At 39.4% G+C, this 15,762-nt stretch overlaps 1 protein-coding gene across 1 annotated transcript; it reads right to left on the reverse strand.

Annotated features, from left to right (window-relative positions):
• Positions 1-35: 35 nt before the first annotated feature.
• On the reverse strand, positions 36-13,125 carry LOC308297063 (calpain-2 catalytic subunit-like; the record flags this gene model as incomplete). The annotated part of the gene is made up of 21 exons (XM_080740454.1): positions 13,023-13,125; positions 8,883-9,140; positions 8,637-8,706; positions 8,197-8,315; positions 7,930-8,063; positions 7,270-7,438; positions 6,658-6,741; positions 6,471-6,556; positions 6,301-6,375; positions 6,026-6,186; positions 4,898-5,067; positions 3,723-3,931; positions 3,240-3,282; positions 2,815-2,874; positions 2,637-2,694; positions 2,468-2,532; positions 2,128-2,196; positions 1,915-1,993; positions 314-430; positions 166-224; positions 36-59 (listed from the first exon to the last, which is right to left on the reverse strand). The coding sequence occupies exons 2-21, from the start codon at positions 9,117-9,119 to the stop codon at positions 36-38; spliced, it is 2,088 nt and encodes a 695-aa protein (XP_080596580.1). The 5' UTR covers positions 9,120-9,140; positions 13,023-13,125.
• Positions 13,126-15,762: the final 2,637 nt, after the last annotated feature.

Consider the following 15,762-nt stretch of genomic DNA (forward strand, 5'->3'; position numbering starts at 1 on the left):
CATCTCCTTTAGTTGAGCTCTTTCTTTCTTGGGACTTAGTTGATTGCCAGGCACAGCCACTGTAAATGAGAACAAATCCATATTAATCCGAGAGAACTTGTCCAACAGCTCTTAGGAGCTGGATAGACTAGATTGACTTGCAGATTATATATTGTTTTTACACACCTGTGACATATCTAGTTCAATCTTCCCTGAATGATCTTCGTCCAGAGTTTTGAACATTTCTGTATGAGTAAAACATACAACAAACTCACATTTATCAACTTATAAAGATACATGTTTACATTACCAGATATGTTGTGGTTACACTTACTGAAGAGCATTTCGAGTCGGATGAGGCACCCAACAAAGCAGTCAAAATCAATGGCATAACGGGAGTCTGCATATTTATCAACAATCCCCTGCAGCACAGCACTGTTGACTTGGAAACCTATAACACAATCAGCACAATCTCAACCTATTTCATTTCAAGGACCATGCAGTTTGATATGCTTTATAGGCCACAAACCCCCATTTGATATATGGCTTATTTATTCATTTAAACCCAGTTACTTTAAAACCCTCTGTAAGCTATTAATTTAACTCTGAAAAAGGGAACTATGGACCCTCAAGGGTTCTTTTGGTTCCAATAATGTAACTACATTTACCCTTAAAGTGTTCATTTTGTTCCATTTGTACACTATCAGAGTTACAGACCTGTGAAAGTCCATTTGTTTCCTAAATATCAATAATTTAGCTGAAGACCCTCTGGAAGTCCAGGGGGGCCCCAGGTTACAAAACAGTCTATTAGCACAGGGCAAGTTTCAGAGACATGGTATTACTTCTATTCATAGCAGTCAAAAGGGTAAGATGTAAATATATGTGTAGGCTTTATAATAAAGACACAGCCTCTCCCATGCCTGTTTGTGTATAGTGTCTGTGTACAAAGGGGGCAGGCAGAAGTCCCCAAACTGGCTTATCCAGTCTGTATGCCTATTATATTGTATATCATGTCCACCAACAAGAAAAACAGAGTCATATCATAAGCCTATCTACTGTAGCCTATCAACTGTGCATTCATAATTTCTGTTACTCTGTTTCTATTTTTAGACCATGTTGTCCACGGTGCACTTGTTAGTGTAAGATTGCCCAGACAGATTACTGAACAGAGTGCATGGTTCAAATCTCATCCATATCAGGAGAGAAAATAACCTGTGCCTCATGGATCATCTAGTGTTTTATCTCAAACAGTGGTATTTAGCATTGCATGTAATTGTGTGGCAATAGAATTATGATATCCTACCCGCAGAGTATTGCAATTAGTCCTGTTTGATTGTCTGTTTGTTTTGTTTGTTTATTTGTATGTTGTTGTTGTGTGAATGAATGGAGAGATGTTTATGACATTTGGAGGGAGTGGTGATCAATCAGGTGTTCCTAAGAAGATCAACTTTGGGGCAAAAAGGTCACAATCGATAGAGACAGAAAAAGAGATGTTTGCACCTCTAGGTTTGTTTAGTTGCATTAAGCAGTAGCTCTCATTGCAAATAAAGCAAATTTGAATTACCTTTTAATAAAACATGATTCATCCTTATTAAGATCATCATTACACTGATTAATAAATACTGTATACCATAAAAGTATTTAGTCTTCCCGACATATTTGTGAAACTAATAATATATCATTGTAAGTTTTGTATAATACAAAATGTATAGCCTATTGTTTTTCTACTTATATGTGAGATTGGTTACGCCCTGTCAGTAAGTAGCCCATCTACTAGCTCCCAACAAAATTGTAGATCTGCTATTCTCACTGCTTTTAAAACATTTTTAATTATATAATTGCCTATAACGACACGCAAGAATAGGGACACCAGGGTTGTAGTTGAGTGACTGACTCAATCAGACTGATATACCATCATTAGTGATGTATTTTTACCTGCTTTTGTCAGTGCACCTCTCATTTCATGGGAACTCATGGTTCCAGATCTGTCGGAGTCATGACCCTTAAAGATTTCCTGCAAATGACAAACATCCAGGTGTATGTATCATAAAAGTGACAAAGGTGCATGGAACCAACAGTCATTTTATTAGAAGCTATACATAAGTCATTTTATTAGAAGCTATACATAAAAAAATATATATATCCTACCAGGTATTTTTGGATTTTCATCCAAACCTTGTGGAATTCTATCAGTCCCAGTTTAGCACTGCCATCAGTCTTGAGCATGTTAAGTTTCATAAATTAAACTTTTTCTTCAATTTGGGTGATTTGTTGAATACTGTGGGTGTTTTGATGACATAACATTTGTTTTGTTATAAGGCTAAACAAATGAAATACAAAAGTAAAAAATCCCACCCTTTCAAAACAACGATTTACCGTTCCACAACTATTCTCAAATCTTATTTCAGAACTGCACATGGTTGCAAGTCTTGCTAAATGATGATAATGAAGATTTGGTTTGTCAAAGTTTAGTTTAAAAAGAGGATACATCCAGCAGGTTCACGATGTGACGACCTGTCTCCAGGCTGAAGCCATCCGTTTTGATATCAGTCCCTGGGAAGGGGACACAGTTGTGGGGACAGTGATGACACTAATTCTCCAGTTGATGAAAAGTAAAGGCTATGGCATACATTAGGAGCACTCAATATTCTACTTACTTTTAGAGACAATTTGATTCAAAACTTGAACCAGTTCAAAGACCGATACTTCGGAATCCTGTATGGGAAAAATGCATCATTTATTATTGTACAATTGTAGCTCCACATGCCAGGTTAATAATGTTTTATTAAATTCCTTTATTGTCAGTTCATGATTACTTTCATCTGCAAAACTTACATTGCCAGCGACCTGCTTGAAGAGGTCTTTGAATCGTGGATCAACATCACTCTCAGATACTTCTGCCTGGATATCAAATGCAATGTAACTTGTTAAATGAAAGTATATCTTTTTCAGCGTGGGACATGAGTCAAGGGGAATTTCATATTCACCGAAATATCACCAGGATGGATGGATTTAAAGATCTAATGTTGTTAATACAACATTAGATCCATGACCATGCATTCTGTTACACCCCATCACCTTTATTTGAGCAGGAAGGCTGAGTTCCCTCTGATTTTTGACATAGAATAACGTTTGCATTCAATGAAAATTGGAAACCAAAGATTAAACACGAACAAGACAGACCTAAGTTCTAAAAATGTACAGTTAATATACAGTGAGTATATAAAGGAATGTTATTATGATTGAATTGATTTTCCTACCTCCTCCTCCTCTATTTTAGCATCAACATCTTCCTCCATTGGACTAAAAAGGGAAATTGACTGTTTAGGAACATTATGTTGGAACAGCATGCAGGGAATACAATTCAACATTTGAACTGCCTTTCCATGTGACATTGCAGTCACCGTAATAATGTATGTATGTATGAATGAATGATTATGAACCAAAGCTGACTTGATGGTACAGATACAGAAAGTGGGATAAATGTTGGGAAACTAACTTCTGCTGTGTGATTCACACCTTGTGGCCTTTTTCTCCCAGACCACTACTGTGAAGGTTTTGGCCACTAGATGGCTGTATTCACTAGATGTTGTTCAGTCTGTTAAGCAGTGAAAAGTATGTTTCACATCTTGATGCAATTATTTGCAACTTTGATTTTTAAGTGTGCAATTATGATTATGTGGAGACTAACAGTTTTGCCCTTTGACAGCACAACGTGTTATCCAGGAACAGGGCTCTCTTACCTGGTGGCAGCCTGCTTCTCTGAGAAGACCCTGAGAAGGAAGGTGCCTTTCCTGTGAGGCTGAAAGGTTGAAGGGATGATGACATATTCTCCAGGGGGCAGATTATGGCGGTCACACACCTCACGCATGTTGATGAAAGTACTCATAGCCACGAACTTCTGCCTCAGCAGCACATCTGGGCTCAGGTGAACATTGCTGCGACCCTTGTACTGCAAGAGAGAAGTGAGTACAAAATTGAGAACAAAAGGACCCCAGTGCAAACTGGTTTACTTATCTGAACTGTACTGTCCTGTACTATTCTTATGCAAAATTTCTAATAAAGTATTCAATCAATCAATCAATCAATCAATCAAAAGAGGAAGGAAGGAAGGACATGGGAGATGGAAGGAAATATAGCTCAATAACTGTGGTCTAAAAGCACCAAATTGCATTTCACAAATCATAAGATGTTCAACAGCATGAAGTAATGGTGGTTGTTCACAATAGTAATAGTATTAGATTTTGCATTTAGAATTTGAATGACAGTGGTGGAAAAGTAGAAGTAAGAGTCCTGAATTCAAAATGTACTTGAGTAAAAGTACAAAAGAATTAGTATCAAAATGTACTTGAAGTGCCAAAAGTAGAAAGCACTCAGTATGCAGAATGTCCCATTTCACAAGTTTTCAAATGTATGAAATGTCTAAAAATCCTTTGAAAATAGCAGATCTACATTGTGAGCATTTAGATTGGCTATTTTCAAATGGCCAAAATGTATATGGGGCTGAAGTGGTTAATGTATGTTTTGTAATGATAATCAAAACCTACAAAGTAACTAGTAACTAAAGTCTTCATATAGGGGCCTAATTGTAGTGGGTTAAAAGTATAATATTTGCCTCTGAGATGTAGTGGAGTAGAAGTAAAAGTATTGGAAATTGGAAATACTCAAGTAAAGTACAAATACCTCAAAACTGTCCTAAGTAAATGTACTTAGTTACTTTACACCACTGTTGAATGAATAAGCAAATTCAGCAGTGCCGACATGCAAAACAGGCAGGATGAGTAGGCTACAAACCTGTTCTGGAACCTACAGGAAGGAAAGACAGAAACGTATATATTAGGGTCTTTTATTTATAATTCAGAAAGTATATAAGGCGCAATGGGATCTCATATTAAATGTGCAACAATGCTCTACAAACCTGATAGATGGTAAAGCCAATGGTCTCGAGGTCACGGCCGAGCCTCTTGTTCCGTCGGTGGTCCTTCTGCATCAGACCCACCAGGATGGTACATCCGTCCTCCCCATCCAGAGGGTCGTCGTCCACATCCTGCAGACGCACCACAAACTGCGGGTTGGAGGCGAACGTGACTGGAACACAAGGAAGATAAAACCCTCAATATAATAAATGGAACATAACTGAAGCTGCCAGGTATAAGCCATATATAATAGTACAGTGGTTCCCAAAACTTTTAGCTTAAGACCCAAAAGAGAAATTAGACGTTTGCCCACAGTGAAAATAGCAGTAACAAGTTTATTAAAAACAAAATATAGGAAACCAAAAAGTAAGGGACCCTAAAAATGTGTCTGTGACCCACAAATGGGTCCAGACCCACTGCATGGGAAACAGTGGAATAGTACATACTCAGCAAAATCATCAATCAATGTTTAGTGTCCCTATATTCTGGGAATGTTATAGGTGAAAATATGTAAAAAAAAACATCACACCTAGTGTGAAGTGAGCGGTGCTTTTAATGAGTTAATTTCATCAAGTGTCCAATCACAGCTCACCCTGCGAAGCATGGTAAATGGGACCCTGGGCGCACAACAGCCGTTTGTGCCAAGATGTAGGGTACAGTATATCTAGGCCAGATGTAGGCCACGCTTCAGTTTACTTAAGCCCCAAACATTTGAACACAACACACTTTGAGCCGTTTGTGCCAAGATGTAGGCCAAATCTAGGCCAGATGTAGGCCACGCTTCAGTTTACTTAAGCCCCGGACATTTTTTTTAAATGTTTTTCCCCTTGGTTTTTGACAGATGTTGGCACTATAGCTCCTGTTCCAGGAGCACCGCTCAGTGGGTCTGGAAAATAGATGATGTATGTGAGCTTCTAGATACGATATTTTTGAAGCGGTGAAAGCCGCTTCCAAGGTGTGGCTTTGTCTGTACCGTACATGTCCCCCCCATCTGAATGGTCAATTTTGTCTGTCCCGTACATGTCCCTTGCATGCTTGACCAATTGAGGATTGGTCAAGCTTCACATGCCAATTTGGCCCTCCAGACAAAATGGGGACCGGAGTAAAGAAAAGAATATCCTTATGCCTACTTTGATGATTGAGGCAACCTCCTGCAGTAGAGCCAACCTTCCATGTTCCATCAAACTCGTAGTTGTTCCAGTGTCCCACCTCGCCACTCTCCAGTGCATCCGGGGTCAAGTTACAGATCTCAAGTTTAGAGAACTGCTTGAGGAAGTCTTGATAGGACATCCTTTGGGAAAGGGGCAAGAAACAAGGTCCTTTAACACTTCTGAGCTCACCATAACTGAATACTAGCAGAGAACGTTGTGTTGCACCTCAAATGTCACAATGGCCATGGATTTACCAAAACTCTCCATCCTCAGCGATGTGATTCAGCTTGGGTTTCTCATCTTCAGAGACGTCGTTCCATTCGCTGGACCTAATTGTGATGAACAGGTGTTGCTTGAGTTGGGACTCAACAAAACAGTAGCTGCTGATGTATATTGTTGATTATGACATAAACTGAGAACTGACCCATCACTCCATGGCCCGTTCCACTCCACCTGACCCCAAGGGTTCCTGATGCGGACCAACTGAACTGGGTTGCCGTGGACATGAACCTGGGACAGAGTATAGCAGTGTATACAATGTGTGTTGTATTGCATTCCATGAAAATCAGAAGTTAACAGGGCAATACCCTGCCTTGTACAGTACTATTTACCTCTTGTGCACCGGTGACGGAGTACGCATGTCCTTTGACAAGTTTGCGTGATGTAACAGCCTCTGTCTCATAGGAGCTGGTAATCTGAGAAAGAAAAGTGATGCAAGACAGAAATGTAAACCTACAGAAGCTGAAATTGCAGTAGCCTAGAGTCCTGTGCTCTCAGAGAAGGAAAACATTGTAGATCTGATCCCAAAGGGAAACTGCAGCACACAATTGATTTATACTTTTTTATGAGGTGTATTATGCACCTAAGAAATAAATACTGTGTGCTTCCGTCAAAAATAGTCCAAAACAAGAAAAGTGTAAAAAGCGGCAAATAAACATCCAAGAGAGGACTAATTTTTAATCTGGCGTGTTTTGGCGCAAGGCCTTCGTCAGAGCAAGTTGAAATTTGATTATCTTTTTTATGTTTTGTTAGCTGAGCACCTACAGCCAAGGAAGGTACGCAGAGGAAGCTCACCTGCTCCAGCTTTAACTGTGGGCTTGAGATTCTTTTTGGGATCCTGATCAAACATGTTAACCTATTGGTGATGTGTGTTTAAGGACCAAATGAACAATCAGTATATCAAACAATGAGGACGAAACCAATAACTAGAAACCTAGACATACGTCTATGGAGCAGCCCAGGAGGGAGCCCAGGCCCAGAGCCCTCTTGATGATTTTGAAGAGGTTTGCCGGAGCCTTGGACAACTGGTACGTTTCAGCTATCCCCCCTGTGAAGTCCTCAAAGCCCTCGATGGTGGAGCCACCTATGAGAGCCTCGTAGCTCCCATTCAACCTGTCAGCCAGACCAACAGACAGTAGAAGAATCAGAAATAACTGCAGTACATCAGTGGTTCCCAAACATTTTAGCTCAAGACCCAAAAGAGAAATTAGATGTTTGCCCAAACTAATGAAAATAGCAGATCTACGAGCTTGCAACGCGGTGCGAAGTTGTGAGCTTGTATATCGGCTGTTTTCACTTAAACTTTTACTTTCTAATTTATGGAATTTCTTTGATCTTTCTATTATTTCATGACATTACTGAAGAAAATCATTGAATTTGTTTTTTAATTCATGAAATGTTTTGCTTTTTTGGGAATGTTCTTTGAAAATGTTTGAAATAATGATAATTAAAAACAAAAAGTAGGAAACAAAAAATAAAGGGACCCATTAAAAATGGGTCCCGACCCATTATTTGGGAAGCAGTAAAGATTATTAAGTCATGTACCGTATATGAATTTGATGGAGAAATACATTTGATAAAAACAAATAAAAAATGATTCATACTTTGCATAGGCCTTCTCCAGAAGGGCACTCCAGAACTCTGATCCCTCGGCTGATTGAACAAACAACAGCTTCCCTTCTCTGGTGGGCAATCGGTCATCAACCACCACGTCCACCCAGTCACCATATTGCCAGAACTGAGGATAGATATCGTTTGAACTTCTTTAGGAGAACTCTGTGATAATTTCCTGAAGGTAGATTGTACAGTATACCAACTATGAAAAATGATTTTTTGCTTCAGTAGTGAGATTAGTACAGCATTTGTTCAACCTGGAAGTGAAATATCCCAGCATAGCCATCAGTGAAGCCCTGTCCAGGAGGAACCACGCGGGCTAGGATCCGCTGGTCCAGAGTCAGGGAGGCTATGGCAGCCAGAAGCCAGCAGTCACCTGGTGATTCACACATGATTGCACATCAAAACATTTTGTGTTGTAGGATACACAGACTTGCACAGGTTTTGTTTTTGTATGACTGAACATTTTTGTAATTACACAAAACATTAACAAACTACATAAAAATCTAAAAAGTTGCAAAAACAAATGTTACTAGCATGTCTTTTCTTCAGTTTTCCCACATTAATTCATTCCACAGAATTATACAAATCTCACATCTGGAATTTTGATTCAAAGATTTGTTATCAGTGTTGTATAGAACCGTAAAAATAACCACTACCTTGCGAATGAATAAATACATCTTGTTCTTTTACTTACCCAGGGCACCTTGGCAAATATCTGTCCTCGTAGCCCCATCAGTAATAAACTTTGGGTTGGAACACAATTCCTACAAAGAATGAAAAAAAGAAAAAGTATAATCTTGAATGTGATATTGCTCTTCCCACCTCTACAGTGCTGTCTGAACCATCTCCTTTATTCCTGGATCTTACTAACTCATACAATTATTTATACCTTTAAAGCATCTCTGTCTTTTGAGTGGTTTGGCTCTTATTGCGTTCTTACCGATGGTCTTTTCCAAACCACACCCCTCGTCTTGGAAGAATATGGTCCAAGCTCCTTGTAACCCAGGGATCTGCTACTCGCTGGGAAGCGATCATCCTCAAACAGCCGTCCAGTCTGCAGGCATCGCTGGTGCAGAGTCTTGTAGTCCTGTTGGGCGAACTTTAACGCCTGCTTGTTGGTTCCGATGCCTTGGGCCCTCTTCTTCTGATGAGCCAGCCGTCCTGCTGTGGATGTCATCTTCTGACTCTAGAAGAGCCACTGAAATGTAATGTTTAATATATGTAGTTATCGGACCCGAGTTCCCTGTCTGTGAGCTGAGTTCTGCTATGTATTGTGTTCTTTCCTCCTTGCTCACTAATGCCTGAACAGCCAGCCTGACTTCCTCAGTCCTTTGTTTGTCTCCACCGATGCTCCTGCTCCTTTTTAGCCAGCTCAGGTGACAGGACAGGGGGATGGGTGTGTAGACAGGGTGGGGTGTCTGGTGGACAGGTGAAGCAAACCGAGCAGAAAACTGTAACCCTAAGCAAATCTACCATTGATGGCCCTGACCACAGTAGGATTACAGACTACTAGACCACGCCTAAAAGCAATAGACCTGAAGCTCCTCTTTCATTGAGTGTCACTGTGTATATATGTGTGTGTGTGTGTGTGTGTGTGTGTGTGTGTGTGTGTGTGTGTGTGTGTGTGTGTGTGTGTGTGCGTGCGTGCGTGCGTGCGTGTGCATGCGTGTGTGTGTGTGTGTGTGTGTGTGAGTGTGAGTGTGTGTGTGTGTGTGTGTGTGTGTGTGTGTGTGTGTGTGTGTGTGTGTGTGTGTGTGTGTGCATGTGCGCACTCACTGTTGTAAGTCAGTGCGAAGAAAATTGTTGGTCAGTACTTATTAAAAAATAATATTGAACAGGTTTTTCACTAGTGTCAATAGAGTATGTAATAGGGTTAGAAGGATACCTCTGGGAGTTGTGAAAGGGAGGGGGATCATGAAGCAACCGTTTGCAGACTTAAGCACAAATAAGGTTAATCAAGATATTGCAGAAACAACACAGTAGATGTCCCCAGGCTATGAGCTTCAGAGCATTCTAGATTAACAGACACGGTACACAGTGTGCACAGATACTGTAGCCCTGGTGTTGTTGTGTAAGCACAAGTACAAAAAAGACCCCACATTAATTCTGAATGTCAAACATAAGCTTGAAAGGGAACTTGGGTAACACACATCGACTGGTGGGTGACTGGGTGCTGGGCTAAAGAGTCTTCATTTCACAAAAGGATAGAGCCTGCGCACTGAGGTAGACTACAATAAGATTTGGCTATTTGGCTGACAACGTTTTGATCCTGTTGATCTTCATCAGGTCATCCGTCATCTGTCAAACCTAAGCTCATAACTGGTTCAGTCAGGTGTGTCACCTATACTGTTATAGCTGGCTGTGTACTACCTCATTAGTCATTAGTGCTTGCTTTATCAAACATTATTAAGAAGAACACACAAGAAAAAGAAGTACTGTATAAAGCAATGTACACTTCACTTGCTTTGTGGCTTTTGTGGTGCAGGGAATCAAATCCTCCTTAGAAAGAAATTAAAATTATGTGCAGCCTTTCAGTCCCATCATTCGTTCTCAAGTTATTTTACCAGGAGACAAACAGATAGACAAACAGAAATGGGGCGAATAACACCCGTCTAACTTCTTAGAAGGTAAATGGGTTATACAAGTAGTGGAAGCAAAGCTAAAATGGACTTTCACAGTGTAATAAACAATAGTTGTGTAATAACTTGTTCATGATCTTATTAAAATCAAGGAATTGGCTGGTAATCGTATTTGATGAGAATTCATGGAGGAAAACATCATAAACTCAAACATTTTCTGGTGATTCTTTCTCATAACTTTGATACTTCTGAATCACGTAAATGACACTGACGACAACCATGAGTATTTGGACTGTCTCCAAGATCTATTCTCAGTTTTTACACGATGGCTCAGAGGTGGTTATGTCTCAACTAATAGTACAGAGGAAGGCTTGGTCATGAAACTGTGAATAGCAAGTGTTTACTGCCTTGTTTATGACTGACACTATAGTGAGTCAGCCCCCTCCCCAAAAATCCACAATGAAATGCATGCCTGAACGAGCATGAGTGTTGTGCTTGGTACAGACAAGTGCAGAGCAAGTTCTGTCAGGGAACTCAGTGCAGTTGTTACTGGCCGACCACCAGTCAGCTCCATGCTTCTATTCTGAACCAATCACATACTCACTTCATAACAGAACGCCCTTCTTTAAATAGGGAAGTTGCATTGTTCATTCCTTGCTTGCCTTTTGCTGCTGCCAACTGTTGTATTTCTGATGCTTGCTGCTGCCACTTTAAAGCTGCTGCTCACCCTCCACCACCCCAGCTACCACGTGTCGTTTTTGATCTACTTTTATGTACTGGGGAATCCTATTGATAAAGAGAACTAACATGCTAAAAGCAGATACAATTCATCACCAAACCAAAATAAATGCATTGCTCATTTTATATTCAATACAAATATATATTATCCGGGCGCCCATTGGCCTAGCGGTCCAGCCGCATACCACATATAGGCTCTAATGCATGACAGCGCTTTGGTTCGAGTCCCGTTCACCGACGACCTTTGCTGCGTGTCACTCCCCATCTCTCTGCCCATGTCCTGTCAGCCTTATCAATAAACCATGTCCTATCAATAACCATGATAAGCCCCTTTTCGACTGCAGTTTTAGCACCACACCACACCACACTACACCACACCACACCACACCGCACCACATAAAAATATATACAGGTACATTTTCCATTACAAAAAAGTACCCCTATTGGTAAGAAACAAATTGACCCTTTTAACTTTAATTATAATACAATATAAATTTGTATTACAACTATCCTAATTATAATGCACTGTAATGGATTATAACTATGATTATAATACATTATAAAGTATTAATGTATTACTATGATAATTAAAATACACTATAATAGATTATAATAGTGGTTATAACACAATAGAATCTATTATCATGTATTACAACTATATCCTGGTGGTCTAAATGAAAAGTCAGTGAGTGATCAGTCATTATGAAGTGTTTGGCCCTGTTTGGCCTAGCTCAGACCTACTCTAGAGTGGATACTTTTTAGTACCCTGTTTAGTACCACTTTCACACCACTCTACCCAGGTCCTTGTAGTGGAAAACCTGGCACAAGTGGGCGGTGTGGTGTGGAGTGGTGTGGAGTTGGGCCAGTGGAAAATGGGCTATAGATTCATCGAAAACACCCTTCCTTGTTTCTGGTGACTGATATTGTCGTGAGGGGGATGTGTTTTTTTAATTACTTATTTATTTTTTATATATATTTTTATTTTCCCCTCAAAAGTACAAATAAATGAAAAAAGTAATTGAAAGAACACGCCCCCCTCATGTATTAGGAGAGCAGTATGAGTCAACAGAACAAAGTATGGGTGTTTTCGATTAATCTAACATGGTTAAAATGGAGTTTGAAGTTACAATGGGATTGTTTGTATAGGAAGGGGCGTGTCTGAAATTCATGAAATGAATGAAAATGATGTTTATACATTTTGAACTGGGACATTCTGCAAACTGACCTACTTTTAGTATTTTACAACTAAATACATTTTATGCCAATACTTTTGTACTTTTCCTCAAGTAAACTGTTAATTCTATGTTGCAGTATTGATAGGCATACTTTTTTTTCTTTCTTTTTTTAACGGAAGGCTTGGCCTCTCTAATAAGGTGTATTTAGTATTTAGATATCAAATATCTAAAGACTAAATTCGAGCAACATAAAACAATTCTGGGGTGTTCACAAAAGCCTGAGTAGATGATAAAAAAAAAAAAAAAAAAAAAAAAAAACTGTACCTGTACAAAAGATGTAACAATAAAGTACCCCTTGAACCTTTGAACATGAATATAAATGTATCAACTTAGATTATACTATAGGTGTTTTATTTGTATCCTGTGAGCAAGTTTTTCATTTATCTGTAGGCAGTGAGTGTACAGTATTTTAAGGTTGTATCAGCCAAAGGCACAACCCTGTGTATGATTGACATTGGAAAGTTGTTAAAACAGCCAAATGAATTTAAATAAACACACATTTACTTACTGACATATAAAGGACCTTACCTTGTAGTGCAAGGAGACAGTGGGGGTCTGCAACAACCAGTCAGAGCTAGGGTGTTTATCAGGCCTGACAGTGCCCTGACGTGCCATCAGTCAACCAGTTTTTCTATGGAGAAGAAAGGGAACTTGGAAAGATTGTCTTACAGACAAACCACAAATCATTAAAAAAAAGGAACTGAAATCTCAGCCATACTTTATGTCTACCATACATGAAACAGGTGATGTTGTCAGTATTTTAACCCTTAAGTTCTGTTCGGATTAACTTCACCTTGGTTCTGTTTGCAGGTCCCGGGGGATATTTGGTTTAAAAAATAATACTAATATAAGTTTTAACTTAACAAATCATCATACATTGACAATCAATTCAATCAAATCAATCAATTCAAAACAATTAATATGATATATACATTTTTGCATTTATGCCTTGCTATATCACATTAAATAGGCTAATGGCATTTTTACTGATAGCTTTGTCCAACAACAACTGCATGCATGCGTAGTAATGGTGAAGAAAAGGAACTTGATTAGACACATTTTCTGAAAAATAACCTCATTTGACCAGCAAATAGTGAACTGAGAAAAGAAAGAAGGAAGTGAAATCTCAACGACAAGCGACCTCGCCCTAAGGTGACATCGCGCCATGTCTTGGCCATCTGGCCAAAGGGATTTGGTTCTCCTGGCATCACAGGGATCTCCATATGGCAATACAAGGGATTTGGTTCCCCTGATATCACAGTGATTATATATTGGCATTCACAGATATGGGCTTAATATTGATGACATCAGGGATCTCCATATATGGGCACAAAAGTTATTTGGTTCCCCTGGCATCACAGGGATCTCCGCATCTCCATATATGGGCAAACAGGGATTTGTTCCCCTGGCATCACAGTGATGTCAGAGCGTGATGTCAGAGCGTGAGAGTCAATCAACAAAAAAGACAAGCGTGACAGGGGAACCAAATCCCTTGTATGCCCATTTATGGAGACATCACTGTGACATCACTGTGACTCTGTCCCTTTTATGCCCATACCTGTATATCGACATCCCTGATGTCCACATCACTGTGACATCACTGTGACTCTGTGTCAAGCTGGCCAGATGGCCAAGACAGTGATGTGTCAGGGGAACCACAGTGACAGGCGTTTATGATGATACACAGAGCCCTCTCCTGGTTAGTATTTTAACAACAATCAAAAACACAGTGTCATCATGGCATATCCCTATGTGAATTACAATGTTTTGTTGGGGAATCAATCAATCAATCAATCAATCAATCAATCAATCAATCATCCATCTTATAATTTATATAATATGAGTTGAGGGTTGATATTTGACATAACTTTTGCTTTCTTTGTTAAATGTGGGCCATTGAGAATTGTGGCGAGTAAACGTACTGTTCTGTAAATATACATAGCTTAGCAATAGCAACATGTAGTTGTCTAAAAGGTCTATTGATTGACTTTTGTGTGTGTTAACTGATGTTTCAGTTACAAACAGAAACAGGATGGAATGTGGTGGCTGAATTTATAGATTGCCAAATATATCTATTAATCTACTGATATAGTGATATTCGACTTTGTTGAATATAGTCTAAATGCATCTAAATGGCAACTTCTCAAACTAAAGGGCTAGTTAGACTTAGCCTGGTATAACCAGCCTAGATACTAATGCATCTAGCTAAATAACTGCAGTATCTCCCTCCTTGTTTTAACATGGGTGGACGATGGTATAACTGCTAGGCTAAGTTAGACTTCACTATATCTGTCCATCTGGACAGGCGACATCCCCCACAGACCCTCTGTCAGCATAATCTGCAGTACGTATGCCATAATATGGAAAACTTCTGTAACTTGGTGTCCTTTATCGTTGGACACCATTCTTAATCAAAATAAGAAATCTAGAAACTGAATATTTGTTGAATCTTGCCTCAATCCAAATGCGATCTCTAACTGTCTGTCACAGTGGTACTGTGTGGTCTACGGCGTAATTAGAAGCCTACAAACCATTTATACGTTGTCTGCCAACAGGCTTGAAAGTAGGAAACTCAATAACAGCAAGCTAATGGTACAATAAATCCTTCCATTATCTTGTCTGTACATAATTTGTACCAATTCCTTCTGGTAATTTTGCTTCAAGGGGGCAGTTTTGAAGGGAACTGGTGAAAAGCCTTGACTGCAAGAGGATGTGAGCAGTACTGCTACTGTATCCATCATGACATCTATAAAAGGAGTGGCTGGGACTGATCTGGTTGCACAAGCTTACAAGAGAGAGAGATGCACCACAGCATCCAATGAAGCAGTGAAGTGGTGAAACAATGCCTCTGGCAGGAGGAGGTCAATGAGGCAGGGTTGCAATGAGTTGCACATTGTTTGTTATATTTTGACACTTTCTTTGGTAATGTAAACATATGTTTTCTGATGGCAATAAAGCTCCTTTGAATTCAATTGAATTGCATCGTGACACATGAACTTTTAGATCTAATTTAGTTTATTTATTTATTAAATCGTTGATTTAATTGATTAGTTCTATTAACTGTTGCATCAAACCCCTACAATGAGCTGGTGATCAAGGGTAAAGCACATGCATCATCATGATGTAGAATGGCATTCATTTTACAACTTTTATCAGGTCATCTCCTCTCTCCCTTTTCCTCCTCCATCAATTCTTTTATTGGGAAAATATTTCAAGACTCGAGATAGGCAAACAAAATATAAGGATAGAAACAGAAAAGAAAAAAAGA

The sequence above is a fragment of the Nannobrachium achirus genome (genome assembly GCF_963921795.1).
Source record: "Nannobrachium achirus genome assembly, chromosome: 13".
Taxonomy (NCBI): domain Eukaryota; kingdom Metazoa; phylum Chordata; class Actinopteri; order Myctophiformes; family Myctophidae; genus Nannobrachium; species Nannobrachium achirus.